This window comes from Gopherus evgoodei, chromosome 3, assembly GCF_007399415.2.
Source record: "Gopherus evgoodei ecotype Sinaloan lineage chromosome 3, rGopEvg1_v1.p, whole genome shotgun sequence".
Taxonomy (NCBI): domain Eukaryota; kingdom Metazoa; phylum Chordata; order Testudines; family Testudinidae; genus Gopherus; species Gopherus evgoodei.
In genome coordinates this window covers 3312024-3328447 of record NC_044324.1, presented here as the reverse complement: position 1 = coordinate 3328447, position 16424 = coordinate 3312024, and the positions used below count along the sequence as shown (strand labels likewise).

The 16424-nt window shown below is 42.0% G+C and overlaps 1 protein-coding gene across 1 annotated transcript; it reads right to left on the bottom strand.

Moving 5' to 3' along the window:
• Positions 1 to 856: 856 nt before the first annotated feature.
• Positions 857 to 10633, bottom strand: LOC115647755 (keratin, type II cytoskeletal 4-like). Its single transcript, XM_030554526.1, has 9 exons — positions 10058 to 10633; positions 8210 to 8421; positions 6679 to 6739; positions 5396 to 5491; positions 4187 to 4351; positions 3175 to 3300; positions 2191 to 2411; positions 1609 to 1637; positions 857 to 1503 (listed from the first exon to the last, which is right to left on the bottom strand). The coding sequence occupies exons 1-9, from the start codon at positions 10631 to 10633 to the stop codon at positions 857 to 859; spliced, it is 2133 nt and encodes a 710-aa protein (XP_030410386.1).
• Between the last annotated feature and the right edge of the window lie 5791 nt (positions 10634 to 16424).

Sequence of the window (16424 nt, the reverse complement as noted above, 5' to 3'; positions counted from 1 at the left end):
GCCCCATGCTGCAGAGGAAGGCGAAAAACCTCCAGGGCCTCTTTGAAACCTCAGAGGGAGAGAAAAAACAACCCTTCAGAAACAAAGCTTGAATTATGCATTCAGTTTATTGGAGATACAGTAGAGCGTTTAGAGTGCTCAATTATAAGCCGAGGACAGTCAGCGGTGTTCCAATTGTATATACAGAAAAAGCACAAGACCTTTCCAGCCAATATACACACAGGAATAACAACGCAGACGTTTAACTGCGGATGAATCAGACAGATGCTTATCTCTGGTGTAATTACACTGAGTTTTAGCAAAGGTCACTGAGTGGATGCAGCAAATGGAATGGCAGTGATTATACAAACTGATCAAAACCAGCTAACCCTCACCAAAAAAAAAAAAAGCAACACAAAACTGCTTCCTGATGTCCTAAGAGAAGCTAAGTGATATCTGCAGTCTGATCTCGAATGGTTAATGCTTCCCCGTCTGAAATGCTTCACCATAGGATGAGGAAAATTCTGGGTCCTAATGCTTTGTGATCCCCATTGTAGCTAATGCAAGAAAACCCAGAGGGAGAAGGGCAAAATTATCAGGCAAAGGAGCCTGATTTAATAGCCAAGATAATGCCTATAGACAGCCACAGACTCACTGAACGAAAAAGATAGTATAATCCTCTAGGACTAGCACCGCGTAAAGCTTCTCGAAAAGGGGCATTTAGAAGAATGTGGTTTCTAATCATACGAATTGCATTGGACACAGGTTTTTCTTTAACGTGTGGTTATTGTCATTGACAGATTTTGTGATTCATGTGGCTGTCAGAAGGCAGGAAATATTTTTCATTCCAGCGAAGGAGACTTTTGCGTTTGAACTTTTATCGGATGATCCTTCTGCTTGAAGAGCTGACTGATACCATGCGCGTACCCGAGCTGTATGCTCCTCCACTTCCACTGCTGCCTACACCTCCGCTGCTATAAACTCCACCCCCAGAGCTTCCTACCCCTCCAGAGCTATAATGTTCCACTGAAGAATGAAGCCCACTTGCACTGCCAGAGCTCCCTACTGCATCTCCAGAGGAGGCTACATCTCCAGAGCTGCAAACTCCACCTGCAGAACTGACTCCGCCCGAGGAATGGTATCCCACATCACCTCCGCCTCCTGCACTCCCTGAGCTGCTCACTCCACCCATGTGAGCGCCAGCACCCCCTGAACTTGAAAATCCATCGCTGAGCACACGTCTGTAGCTGTATCCCGCACTTCCAGAGCTGAATCCTCCCAAACCATACCCAATTCCTCCACTACCTAGTCCTCCAGAACTATATCCCCTTCCTGAAGAGCTGACGGCACTCCTTGTGCCATAGCCACCTCCCATCCTGGAGATGCCTTCTGCACTTCTGGAGCTGAATCCGTCACTGGAGGCAAACATTCCAATTCCATGGCTGAATCCTCCCTTTAGAGGTCCACAAACACTTCCAAAGCCGGCTCTGCAATCCCCGATGGTATGGCCACCGCTGACCACAGCTGGGAGAAAAAGAGATGTTCAGTCACTTAAACAGCAGCTTTGAAGCTCTTACAGAAATCTGACATGACTTCTACAAAAACAAGGTGAATCCTCAGTTTACTTACCGACATTCGTGGGGTTCCCTGTGCATATCCTGTTAAGCAAAGAAAAACAATATAGATACATGACCTCATATGCATTTAGAAACTTGTAGCCAATGAGACCTCAGGTAAATTTTCAAATGTGCCTGGATAATTAGGGATCTTAAATCCTATTTTCAAAAGTGACCTAGATTGGGATTTTCCAAGGACTTCCAGGTATTTAGGCACAAAAATCCCATTGAAATTCAGTGGGAATTGGGTGCCTCAAGTCTTTAAAGCTCCTTTGAAAATTCCAGCCTTAGGAGCCTACGGGTCATTGAAAGTCAACAGGACTTAGACTCTTAAGTGCCTACCTCACTTTTGAAAACAGGTCTTAAGCTCCTTAATCGCTTAGATGCTGTTGAAAATTTTACCCCGACTATCTTTAAAGAACTCATCTCCTTCTCTTAGACACACTCTTCCTCCATAAATCAGATAGTGGCCTGAATCCGGATGTTGCAATATTATTCATTTTCTTTCTTACTGATTATATTAACTTTGTTCCCATCAAACACTACTGGGGCTACTTGAAATGTTACCGTGCTACAAAACATATGATGTACTTACCTGGTTTCTTCTCCTTCCAGCAGTGTTCTGTATGTAGCTATCTCAATATCCAAGGCCAGCTTGACGTTGAGTAGCTCGTGGTAGTCCCGCAGCATGCAGGCCAGTTTGTCCTTGGCCTTCTGCAAGGCGTTCTGCAAATCAATATGCTTCTCTCTGGCGTCTTTGAGGGCGCAGTCGCCTCGATGCTCAGCGTCAGCAATGGCCGTCTGCAGACAGGCAATCTGTGAAGGGGTGAGAGGGGGAAACCAAAGGGTCATTGTGCCGCTCTTCACCAGAGTTAAGACCATACTGCAAACCTCTTTTCTAAATGCCCATTTGAATATCAAAATAGATCCATTTCAGATGTGCTTCCACCATCTGTCTTTTTTTGTCTGCAGCCTACTCTTGTGAGATCAAGCTTTACTAGCAATGAACATCAATGTTAAGCTTGCAAACTTGAGCATTCATGCAACGCCGGCTTTCAGGTCACATTCTGTGAGCATCAGCACCAGAAACCTGAAGATGCTAAGCACGCTGCCTGAAACAATGGTGTTCCGATTCCCAGTTAGGCCCCTCTGGTCACCTCTGAGATACCAGTAATAAACAACATCAAGCATCTTATATGACCTATCACAAGTAAATGGTAAGGAAGGAAGGAAGTAACGCTCAGGTTTGAAATAGCTGACAGAGCAGGTGAATATATACCAGTCATATTGCTATTGGATTTTAGAACACAGTCCATTGGTTAGATCCTCTGCTTGTGTCAACAGGTTTAATTCCATTCAAGACAATGGAGTTATGCTGAATTCTGCCAGCTGATTCCTGGCCCCATATAGACTTGCCAGCATTGAAACTCACTCCTGTGCAGAGGGTCAACCATCAGGGATTAGTCTGAACTGGCACTTAACTGGCCTGTAGATCTTGTGCTGTTCTTCTGAACAGATGTGAATTATACACCAAGGCAAGAGCAATCAGTCCAGGAGAAAGCAAACAAATCTATCCTACCTCTTTCTTCACTTTATCAGTCTCGCCCTGCAGTTTGTGGATCAGCCGTTTCAGCTCCGCTATTTCACCCTGGATATTCTTCAGGTCATCGGAGAATCTGCCTCTGTTGGTGCTCAGCTCCTCAAGCTAGTATTCGGAAACAAAGTAATTGCTATAAATTAATCATCATCCATTCCAAGACAGGCGGCAGTTGTTTTGGGTCTCATAGAAATCTCTACTCATGGGAAAATACACAGCTGTGATATGAGTGTAAACAAGGGAAGGCGTCATCTGGAATTCATAGATAGGCCCAAACGTAAGTAACTTTGTCTGTACACTCTTTGAGACCAGGACTGTCTTTTTGTTATGTGTTCGTATAGTGGAGTCTTGATCCATAACTGGGACTTAATAAATAATAATAATAATAATAATATTTAATGATATGTCAAGGTTGGGAAAGAGCATCCCAGTTATCGATCACTGCTTTGTACTAAAATGATAGATGCAGTTCTTAGTGGTACCCGCTGACAGAATAAGGAGTAATGGTCTCAAGTTGCAGTGGGGGAGGTTTAGGTTGGATATTAGGAAACACTATTTCACTTGGAGGGTGGTGAAACACTGGAATGGGTTACCTAGGGAGGTGGTGGAATTTCCTTCCTTAGAGGTTTTTAAGGTCAGGCTTGACAAAGCTGTGGCTGGAATGATTTAGTGGGGGATTGGTCCTGCTTTGAGCAGGGGGTTGGACTAGATGACCTCCTGAGGTCCCTTCTAACCCTGATGTTCTATGATTCTATGATTATTTTTCATAAATATCCCACTTCTGGCTATTAAGCAGATTGTAGAGGTGGATGGTCAATGTGAATCATGTCTTCACAAGACGCGTCACTGCAACTGAGCAGAGCGAAGATGTTTTTTCAGCGTGTATCATACGTTTAGAAGAAAGAAATTGTCCCATGCTCATGATTTTGTGGAAGTGGTAGAGTGACAAAATAACAGCTTTATCTCCATACTTTATAGCTTTGTGATTACTCACTCTAGTTTGGTAGAACGTCTCAGCTTCTCCTTTGCTCTTTTGAGCGATTTCCTCATAACAGCATTTAACACTCTGGATAATGCCACTGAGGTCCAGGTCTCGGCTGTTGTCCATTTCCAAAACAATGGCGGTATCGCAGAGTTGGCCATCTAGCTGAGCTTGCTCCTGAAAGTTGCATAAAGTCTCAGTCAGGTCTTAACGTTACAGCCCCTTCACATACAGATCCCCTCATCCACACTCCCATGTGTTCTGTCAAGAAGCATACCCCTAATTTATTTGGCCAAACTCTGAATAAAGCCGTAAAGAAAAGAGTTTTCCCTTAACCCAGACATAAGGCTTGAGTTACCCGGTAGCTGTTCTGTTTCCAGCTACTGCAGGGTGTGAGGACTGGTGGATGGAACCTATTTGCCACATTGTGACTTTCTGATGAAGGATGGAGAAATCCCAATGTAGAGATTTACAAAACAATATCGCTACTATAAAGTAAAAGTACCATTTATTTTGCCATTCTTTACACTGTGAGCTTTGTAAGGCAGAGGCACTGGGCCTGAAATGCTACTACTGCTCACCTTGTATCATCATTTAGTTTAAGTCAATGGAAACTGGGTTTAAATTGTACCCTTATGATTCAAACTCACTATGCATAAGTGTAAACAAAGACACAACGTCCAAGGCTGGGGCTGGTTGAATATTTTCAGACAAAACTTTTTCTGATGGAAAATTGGGTTTCTGGCTAAACAAACTTTTTTTTAGCAGAAAGTAGCTGTTTCGCATATATATATCAGTTAGAACACTGAAAATCTGAATGTTTTCAGAAGTTTTTTCTCCAAAAATTTTTCAGTTTGACTGGTTTCTGCTGAAAGTTGTCTGGTTCTCACTGTTTCAATGAAAAGTCCAAATTTTTCAAGAAAAAATAAACCCGATTTCCCAACCATGTAGGCAAGACATCTGTTCCTTTGTCTCCATGCATGTCTGAAAGTATGTGGCTTTTTTAAGATAATAATTCTTATTTATAAAGAAATATCTTCTATATAGAGTGATTGATAATGTTTTCTAGAAGAGGCCACAGGGTTAGAAATTTTATAAAGAAAATTATTTTGCCTACATTAGGCTTCATTGTAACAACCCTTACTGCGGTTTCAGAAAAGTCATCGATTAATATTGCATTGGGACCAATCTCCAAGTGGCTAGAATGGGCAGAATACCTACCTCAATAAAGATGCATTTCAGGAAATCAAAGTGCTGCCTTAGCTGCAACAGCTTGGCCTCCAGCTCCTCTTTGGTCATGAAGACACAGTCCACATCCTGAAAAGCAGCCCCAGGCAATCAGAAATGGTATTGATCCAAACACTGAGAAACATAGCAACAATAGCAACTCCCGCAGTTGTCTTCTGGTCAGGCTTTTGGAGCAGGAAGTCTCAGATGTGAGGCTTCCTCAGGACCCTCTGACGTCTTATAGGGAAAAAACTAAATATCTTCCAAATCCATGGAAAGATGATGGTATTTTTTTTTTTACAAACAATATTGTCCTGGTCGCACAAAGATCCAATGTGACCATATAAACAGGCCTTATATTGAGTATAAATATACTTCATTGCCAAATTATTGCCCTTTTACACTGTCAGAATGATGTAAGGGTCTTTGGTGTAGATAAGAACTAGGCACTACAGGCTCTTTTCTTCCCTGTGTTTGAGCTCCTCAGGGGATGCCACCAGGGGGTTGTTATGGCAGCTGATTAGGTGATACCCAAGCCCCTGCATCATTTAGGGCAGCCCATTGACTGCTTAGGCATCTACCACAGTCAGAGAATCTTCCTTGTTGAGTTCTGCTCTACCACCCCCACTCTTCTTTCCCCCATCATACCAGGACGTGGGAAGGGACAAGCTGACACAGCTGCCAGCTCTGAATTTATGGCAGCAAAGAACTTCCCTCCTCAAGAGGAATCTCTGTTGGCCCTTTAAGGCCAGAGTCCAGCTCTGTCACATGGTTCATAGAAATGTAGGGCTGGAAAGGTCCCCAAAAGGTTATCTAATAGTTCATCCCTCCACACTAAAGTATGCCTAGACGTGACTTAATAAAACCCAATACCGATTAGCGATTGTCCAAAACAAATACTGAAAATATGATTTTTCATCTGCTGATTCTAAAGTGGAAGCAAGCAAGAAAAACAGATAGTTTTCCCTTGATGCTTAAAATATGCTTCCTTTTCTACCCCAATGCCAATTGTCCTCCATCAAGCGGAGCTGTGAGGAGAACATCAGGGCAAAGTTTGCCCATTTATTTCCTCAAGTATAATGATTTCAAAAACCTTTCCATTCAGTATGTTATTAAACCCCGTTGCAGAGCAGTGACTCGGCTGATTTAAACTGGCATAATTCCATTGAAATACAACCACTTCCACTAGTTGAGGATTTGGTCTAGGACCGAGTTTAAAGTGAAATGCCCAAAACAGCTAATTTTGTCTTGTTTCATGCTTTCATAGCCTGTCTTACCTTCTTGAGCACCACAAACTCATTCTCTGCATGCGTGCGTTTGTTGATTTCCCCTTCATATCTATGAGAAGAAAGGAGAGCCAGTGTTTGACTCTGTCGTCTAAGCCATTAGCAAAGACAGGAAGAATGATACAAAGCTGTTCCCTATTAATTTTGTACCCTGCTCATTTTTTTATATTATTGTTTCTGACAAAAATAGTGATCCTGCCTCAACGTATTCCTACAGTTTCTCAACAGTCTACACTGGGGGAGGAGGGGATCAATCTAAGTTACGCAACTTCAGCTACGTTGAAGTCGATGTACTTAGATTGACTTATTGTGGTGTCTTCACCGCAGCAAGTCCACTGCTGCCACTCTCCCATTGATTCTGCCTGCGCTTCTCGTGGCGCTGGAGTACAGGAGTCGAAGGGAGAGTGCTTGGGGATCGATTTATCGCATTTAGACTAGACATGATAAATCGATCCCAGCTGGATCGATCGCTGCCCGCCAATTCGACAAGTACTGTAGACATACTCTTACTTCACTAATTTCAGTGTAGTTACACTGATGTCAAACCAGAGTAACACAAAAGTGAATCAGGCTCAGCATTTACAAATGGAAAGCTGTATAAATCTGTGAGGTGGCCTCCCACATTGTCATGGGTTTGAACATCTCTGTGTCTTTCTACTTCCTTGTAAGTTTATACAGGGAGGCTCATTTAAACTTTAGTTTGAGTGCTTATGCTGGATTTCCCAAGGCCTCAACCCCTTAATCCTGAAACAAGACATAAATCACAGGCAGGGCCTCTGCACAGGTGTGATTTGCACCCATAGCAACCAAGAAGCAAAGACTAAAAGAACCATCACAAAACCAGTTAAAGAGCCTGGTGTTCCTTACTGGTGGAACAATGAGCAGCTAGAGCCGAGACACCTAGATGATAAGATCTTGGGGCAATAATCATCTTTTTAAGAACATAAAAACATAAGAATGGCCATACTGGGTCAGATCAAAGGTCCATCTAGCCCAGTATCCTGTCTTCCGACAGTGGCCAATGCCAGGTACTTCAGTGGGAATGAACAGAACAGGGAATCATCACGTGATCCCTCCCCTGTCGCCCATTCCCAGCTTCTGTGTTTGAACAGAATAGGGTATCGGTCTGTAACTGGGGCTTCTAAGCAGCTCCAGCACAATAATAACAATACCTGCAACCCAGATACCTGCTGGGAGGTAGGATGAATGAGGTGACAATAAGGAGGAAGGCATAGGAAGGAAATGACACAGGCTGTAGTTTTTGTGGGGTTGACAGCACCCGTGAAAGTTCAAGTCAAGAATGGCTTTAAGAATCTGAAGATGAGGTGGACATAGATGAGTCTGTAGCTCTGATATAGGAGAATAGTTCATGGATGCAGAAACATGACAGGAAAGGAGGGCTTGGGATTTAGATTTTCTTGATCGAAACATGGGCGAGTAGCTTTCTCTGTTCCTTTCCAGCACGCGCTATGGTTCTTTAGCCCTAGTATACAGCTTTTATGCACTTCATCGTCTCACTTACTTGCTTTTGTACTCATGGACCAAGTCCTGGACAGCCTTTTCTTCATCGTCCAGTCTCGCTCTGTCATGTAACAAACATTCCAGCTGTTTCTTCAGTTGGCAGATGTAATTCTCGAAAATAGGTACAATGTCTCTCCTTGGTGGTACAGTGTGCTGCTGCAAGAGTTCCCATTTGGTTGCCAGCACCTTGTTCTGCTGCTCAAGGCAGCGGACCTGAAAGCCAAATATGCAATATTGTTTTAACTCTTCTAAAGCCTCCGAAAGACATTTAATCCCGTAAACTGAGGGCAGAGCTGCACTTAAAACACTGCATTGGCACAGCTGCGCCACTATAGCGCTTAAGTGAAGACACTGTCACGCGACAGAAGACCGTTTCCTCTTGGTGTAGATAATCCACCTCCACAAGAGGCAGTAGCTGTGTCAACAGGAGAAGCTCTCCCACCAACATAAAAGGTTTTTTTCACACCCCTGAGCAACATACCTATACCAGTATAGGCATAAACCTGGCCTGAGAGAAGAAATGATTTTTATTCACGCTGCTTAGAAGATTATGGGGAATGCCTCTTTAAATAAAGCCCTGCAGAGAAAAGTGGTCCTGGTAAAGCAAGCAACAACTCAGCCTTTTCATAGATTCATGGATTTGAAAGTCAAAGTGGATCATTAGAACATCCAATTTGACCTCCTGTAAAACACAGGCCATGGCATTTCACCCACTTATCCCTATATTGGGCTCAATACTTGTGTCTGATTATGGTGTATCTTCCAAAAAGGCATCCAGTCTTGATTTAAAGATATCGAGAGTTGGAGAATCCACTACTTCCTGTGATAGTTTGCTCCAATGGCCAATCACCCTCACTGTTAAAAATTGGTGCCTGATTTCTAATGTGAGTTTGTCTGGTGGCGGCTTCCAGCCATCGGTTCTAGTTCTGCCTTTCTCTGCTAGATTATTTTCTCACTGTGAAGATTATTATAAACCATGGTTCAGTCATCTCTTGATTTTCAATGATAGGAATGAAGAAGCTCCTCCTACACTTTACTGAGTCATTCAAAAAGTGTTCCCAAAAACACCCCAGGGGAGAGAAGATTTGACATTGCTGATGTTCATCATGGAAAAGAAAAGAAGCTGAAAAACACAACAACCTAGGTCCTCTTCACTATATGTCACAAAGAAGCAAAAAGGCAGAAATCCTTTTTTTTTGTTGTTGCTATTGTTCCTTTTCAGGTTACTTTAATGCAGCTCATTTTATTCTTAACAATAATAATGAATATGAAATTTGCTATGCATCCCACTTCAAACTAACTACATTAAATCAACTTTACAGGGGTGAGATTCATGGAAGTTGAAAGAGAACTACTTTGTTTTAGTTAAATCCCTGTGTATTTCCACATATTATAGCACAAATACTATTTAAGAGTATAAAATTCCTTCTGTGTCCATGAGGGCTATTGGTACATACCTAGTTACAAACCATTAAAACACTGTGCTTTGATAGAAATTGTCACTGGTCCTATTCTATCTTAGGATTTTATACTGCTATCAATAACCAGCATGTCTGAGTGGCATTCGATATATCAATTTTTTACTATTGATTCTTTCTCAGCAGAGAACCATTGAGAGATGTTGTGGCTTCCTGGATATTCCTCTGTCTAGGAAGGAAAGGAATATCAACTAAATTAACCTATCATACTAATATCAATTTTTCGTATACCTCATGGGCTATCAGAGGCCAAGCTAAATGTTTCAAAGATGAACACCTCTGACCTCTGGGGAAGCTTGGATCTCCAAGATGAAGCTATCTTATCTCTGTTTTTTAGTATCAAGGAAAAGAAAGGCACTTTATACTCTCACCTTGTCAATGAAGCAGGCGAACTGGTCATTGAGACATTTTATCTGCTCCTTCTCATGTGCTCGTATTTTATGTTCTTCTGGGTCAACCCCCACAGAAAGAGGCTTCAACAGTTCCGGATGGATGCACACCCCTTGGATACTGTCACTTCTACCTGCATGTCCGACACCGTAACGTACACCGCTTCCGAAATGGTAGGGGGAGTAACCTCCGAAGCCAGAGGAACCTCTATAGCCTCCACTGCCGTAGCCTACACAGCTACCATAACCTGCACCACTGCCAACACCGAAATGGCTGCCAAAGCCCGCACCACTGCCATAGCCTGCACCGTAACCGTACCCCCCACCACCATATGCACCACAGTGTCCAAGACCATAACCTCCACCATAGGAAATTCTGTGACTTCTACCCAGCTCAAAGAGACTTGTGCTGCCAAAGCCACCGCTTTCACTTCTTCCGGCAGGCCAGGACATGGAGCCTGAGCTGGTTCTACCTCCACTGAGGCCATAAACGGCAGAAGCCGAAGAGAAGCACCTTCTTCCACCAAGGGAACCAGATGAGAAACACATTCGATTCATGGTGGCTTTCTTGGAGTGAGAATGGAGCAGTATCAGCAAAGCAGTCAAGTGGAAGAGAAGAGCAGAGAGTGAAGGAAAGAGCTTTCCTTTGAATAGAGTTAAGGAACTTCACCTTATATATGTTTCAGGAGCTGCATGGGATGCATAAAATTAATTTATAGATTGTGGGTTTGATTTGCCTGGCAGCAAGAAATGGCTTACAAAGAAGCTAAACAGAGCAAACATTCTATTACACATGAAATAAATGTGAAATTAAAATATATGCTTTGCTTGCAAGCTTCACTTGCAGGACTTATATTTTAATTAATTACTCTGCTTCCTTAAAGTCTAATTATAGTTTAGCCAAACAAGTCAAGGGACTCCTTATTTACAGCTGAGTTTCACCACTCTTAATGCTATAAGAGAACAGGCTGCAGAATGTTCTTGTTATTATTTATTCTTATAGTTCCTAGGAGTCCCATTCATGGACCAAGATCCCATTGTGCGAGGTGTTCGACAAATGCAGTGCCTACCATGACAGATGCTCCTGAAGAATTGAGGTTTTTTACTCATAAAAGCTTATGCCCAAATAAATTCGTTAGTCTTTAAGGTGCCACCAGACTCCTTGTTGTTTTTGTGGATACAGACTAACACGGCTACTCCCCCACCCCAATACTTGATACCATGACAGGGTTCTGGTCTACGTTACTGGTCCATTTTTCAGGATCTCTCAAACAGCTGGATCCTGCCAGTAGGCACAGTATATTAAAATACAAGTACAGCCAGATTGGGTCAGCCCAAAGGTCCATCTAGCCCAGTATCCTGTCTTCCGACAGTGGCCGATGCCAGGTGCCCCAGAAGGAATGAACAGAACAGGGAATCATTAAGTGATCCATCCTCCATTGCCTATTCCCAGCTTCTGGCAAAAAGTACAATGATCAACTCATGGGAGAAGAGTAGTATTGGGTATTGAATGGACTGTTATAAGCACACATGCTCTTAAACCTCTATGGATGCAACACAGGACACATGAAAACATTTTGGGCATACTCAGCAAAGCATATATAGTCAAACTACATGTCTGGGTGGCAGTTGTCAGGGAGAAATTGTGCCTTTTCAGTCCCAATATCTGTATGTAATTTGGCTGACACCATCCTAGAATTCAAGCAAGAGATTTCTGGAGACACTTGATAAACAAAATGGAATGAAAAGTTTTAAATCTGTTGAAAAATTGCATCTGAAACTAATTTTTTTCCTTGCTTTGTGTGCCACACCCCTTTGACATTAAATTATTGTAATTTCTTTAATGAGAGGGTTTGTGTCATTCAATTAAAATCCTTAAAGGGACTTTGAATTTTCTGAACATTTCAATGGGCGTGTGTATAGGCAACGAAGACGTGTTATTAAGGAAAAACCCTGCTCAGTAGGTTTGTACATCCTATCTAGGTAATGTGATTATTTTTCCAGTCCTGTAGATCTTGTTATACAAATTTAATCAGCTGGATGAAATTAACTTCAAAAGTATTGAATGTAATTATAATCAAGGGAATTCCTAAGGAGCCGAAGCTCATGTCAGTAACTTGAAAGGGAAAAATTCACAAACAAACACCTTTGTTTTTTTGACTAGAGTTTTGGCACAATTGTTGCACAGGACTTTTGGGTGTTGACTTTGAAAACAGATTGAGTGCAATCGGTAGAAATATTACCACCCGGGCTTTGAATCGAAACATCATCTGGCCTTTAGCTCTAACAAGCTCTGTATCATGCCATCAAACCAGACCTAAAGTGATAAAAAGGTTCGCAATTCCCTACCTTCAGTGAGCTGAGGTCTCTTCTCCCATAACTCATATCTAGGCTTGGCAGCATCCATTGTTTTTAATAATTTCAACAGATAATATTGATGTTTATAGACTCATAGACTCATAGACTCTAGGACTGGAAGGGACCTCGAGAGGTCATCGAGTCCAGTCCCCTGCCCTCATGGCAGGACCAAATACTGCCTAGACCATCCCTGATAGACATTTATCTAACCTACTCTTAAATATCTCCAGTGATGGAGATTCCACAACTTCCCTAGGCAATCTATTCCAGTGTTTAACTACCCTGACAGTTAGGAACTTTTTCCTAATGTCCAACCTAAATCTCCCTTGCTGCAGTTTAAGCCCATTGCTTCTTGTTCTATCATTGGAGGCTAAGGTGAACAAGTTTTCTCCCTCCTCCTGATGACACCCTTTTAGATACCTGAAAACTGCTATCAGGTCCCCTCTCAGTCTTCTCTTTTCCAAACTAAACAAACCCAATTCCTTCAACCTTCCTTCATAGGTCACGTTCTCAAGACCTTTAATCATTCTTGTTGCTCTTCTCTGGACCCTCTCCAATTCCTCCACATCTTTCTTGAAATGCGGTGCCCAGAACTGGACACAATATTCCAGTTGAGGCCTAACCAGTGCAGAGTAAAGCGGAAGAATGACTTCTCGTGTCTTGTTTACAACACACCTGTTAATGCATCCCAGAATCACGTTTGCTTTTTTTGCAACAGTATCACACTGTTGACTCATATTAAGCTTGTGGTCCACTATGACCCCTAGATCTCTTTCTGCCATACTCCTTCCTAGACAGTCTCTTCCCATTCTGTATGTGTGAAACTGATTGTTCCTTCCTAAGTGGAGCACTTTGCATTTATCTTTATTGAACTTCATCCTGTTTACCTCAGACCATTTCTCCAACTTGTCCAGATCATTTTGAATTTTGACCCTGTCCTCCAAAGCAGTTGCAATCCCTAAAGTTTATTTCTAAGCTTTTTTAGATGTTTATCCATTTAAATTTTCACAGTTGCATAAACTTATGTATTTTAGCGGCAAGGAGTTCTGTGGCACTTTATAGACTAACAAATGTATTGGAGCATGAGCTTTCGCAGGTAAATACCCACTTCGGCGGATGCATGTCATTTTATGTATTTTAAGCATTTTTTCTAGTTTTATCAATGTACATGTTCAGAGTTGTGGGACATGAAGATGACGGTCAGACAATTATTTAATGACCCTATTCACTGAGATTCAAAAAGTTAAAGTTTTATAACCATTAACGCAAACTGTCCACATCATACGTCAAACTATACCAAGTAAACATCCTTACATCCAACTCCAATACGCTCTCAAATAGCATATTCCTTACTTCACCTAACTCTATATTTTCATTATCATTGATGGAAATATTTTTATCAGTCTGTGTGTGCGCGCAGGGAAATCGATGTTTATTGACATTTACCAATAAAAATTGAATCATTCCAAGCCTACTTATATCTTTCTCCATGTGTAACACTTGCAGCATTTTCCACTCTGAGCTGCAAGTTCCCAGTGTATGGTTCAACACTTGATTCCTTCCTCATTTGCCCACAAGTGACTCTGATTTTCGATTGCTCTGCTGGTACATTAGAGGAGCCGTCTGAAGGCAGCGTTCAGGTTTTTAACTGCTTTCTCATAAAAGTCGGCTTAAAGTCATGTGATCAAAGCCCTGAGCACTGTGCGAAATTTTTACTCCTTTGAAGTTTTTGTAAGGTCATTTTTTTGAAGGACGCATTTTAATAGTGTTTTATGTCTATTTATTTATCCTCATATGCTCAGAACTGGTAAAATTCTGAAGCCACCCTTTTCTTTAATGTCCTTTCTGATTTTGCCTTCTGTATCCTTGCTGACTAGCATCTCTGAAGAACCACAGTACATGTATGATTTTTTTCCTCTTCATTGGTGAGATGTGAATCCCAGGCTGTAAGACTGGTCTTGATTCAGCAGAGCTTTTAAACATTTCCTTAACTCCATCCTTATTCAGCAAAACGTGAGTACATGCTAAACTGAAAGCATGTGCTTGAGTTCCATAGGAGTTAAGCATGAGTTGCTATATAGGGATGGACTCTAAACCTTGCTTAAAGTTAGGAAAATGTTTTAAGTGCTTTGCTGAATTGGAGCCTAAACACTATTCCCACTGAGGGCTAGTTTACACTATAAGCGCTACATCGACTGTAGCATGTCTGGTGAAAATGCTCCATGCTGACAAGGGAGCACTTTCCCGTCAGCACTATAACAATACCTCCATGAGTATTTCAGGCCATGTCCACACAGGCACTTAAGTCGGTGTAACTTACATCTCTCAGGGGGGTGGATTATTCACACCCCTGAGTGATATAAGTTATACCAAAGTAAGTGGTAGTTTAGACAAGGCCTGAGACACTGGAGTGTTCCTATGGTCATTTAGCTTCAAATATTGAATCCAGATATTAAGATCCTTTTCAGCTGTGACCGTCTCCCCCAAAATATTACATCAGGGATACCCAGCCATTTCTTGATTAACATTATTGCTAGGTAACAGTTCTGGTGCGACACTCCCTGCTTTGAGACTTGGCAGATTCAGTGGTTCCTTTGGAAAGGGAACAGAAAGTTTCCATTAAGTTGTCTCACAAAGCCTCTGTGAAATCCAACCATTGGTTCTCCCCACACCTACTTTGATGACAGGCTTCAAAGATTGCTTTGCACTAAGCATCTCTGCCTCAAATCCATATCATCTCCCTGTCACAGCCCTGTCAACTTGTCAATCTTCTCATTACGGAGTTCTATCAGACAAACCCCTCTGAAAACAAAACCTTGCAATTATCCCCCGGTGAGGAGAGAAGCAGAGAGAGAACGAACTACATGTGACAGATGTTAGTCATGTTGACTAATGCACTACTGGAACAATGCATAAGAATTTACATAGAATTAAAGCTATCCCCTATATGACTCTTAGGTCTTTTCAGGACACACTGACTATGGTAGATGCAGGAAGAGCCGACAACAAATTTTATAATAATAATTGGAGATATACCTATCTCCTAGAACTCAAAGGGACCTTGAAAGGCCATTGAGTGCAGCCCCCCGCCTTCACTAGCAGGAACAAGTACTGATTTTGCCCCAGATCCCTAAGTGGCCCCCTCAAGGATTGAACTCACAACTCTAGATTTAGCAGGCCAATGCTCAAACCACTGAGTTATCCCTCCCCTAGACAAATAGGTTATTCAATGAAAAATGCATTTTTGTTGACCTGAAACTATTCAGAAATTTGACATAAATAGTTTCATCTAGTCTAAAACAGAGAGGGAGGAGGAGATGGTGGTGGTGTTGCAGCTTCTACTACCCTGCCCCCTTCCTTGTTACCCTTACCCACCTAGTTAATACCCTTTAGTGGCATGTGAGAAACCCAGGTCCAAGTCCTCACTCTGAAACAGAGCTTCTCAATTCACCAAAAATTTCAGATTCATTTCAAATGGAACATATCATTTTTTCATTTCTTCAGAGCTGCCACCAAACTGCCAGATGAGTTATTCACCCAACTCTCTATGGAGGTGCCAATCTCTTTGACACAAGACAAAGTCTATTTGGAATTGGGATACTTCATAATCTCCAGATAGTCAACAATACGGTGTCATTTTCTCAAAAGCACTACAGAGAAGCATGCATCTTTAGTCCTCATTTACCTTTATATTTTGCCCAAGGTCAATTCAGTTCATATTAGTGAGCAGGGGCATCACTTGCTATGGGACATGGGGGGGCAGTCCTCCCCTCCTACTTTACAAAGGTCTATATGCTTCATTGCATCTTCCACTTCAGATTATAACATAATGGCATAGAATGTTCTATATGCTGACACCACTTTGCCGCTCTTATCCTGAATTTTTTCTGAAATAGTCCCAGGTTAAATAACTCATTCTTCAGTTCTCTTTGTCAGCGTGCTTTTTGTGCACAGGAATTTGAAAGGTCTTTTGGCTCATTTGGTCAGGTCA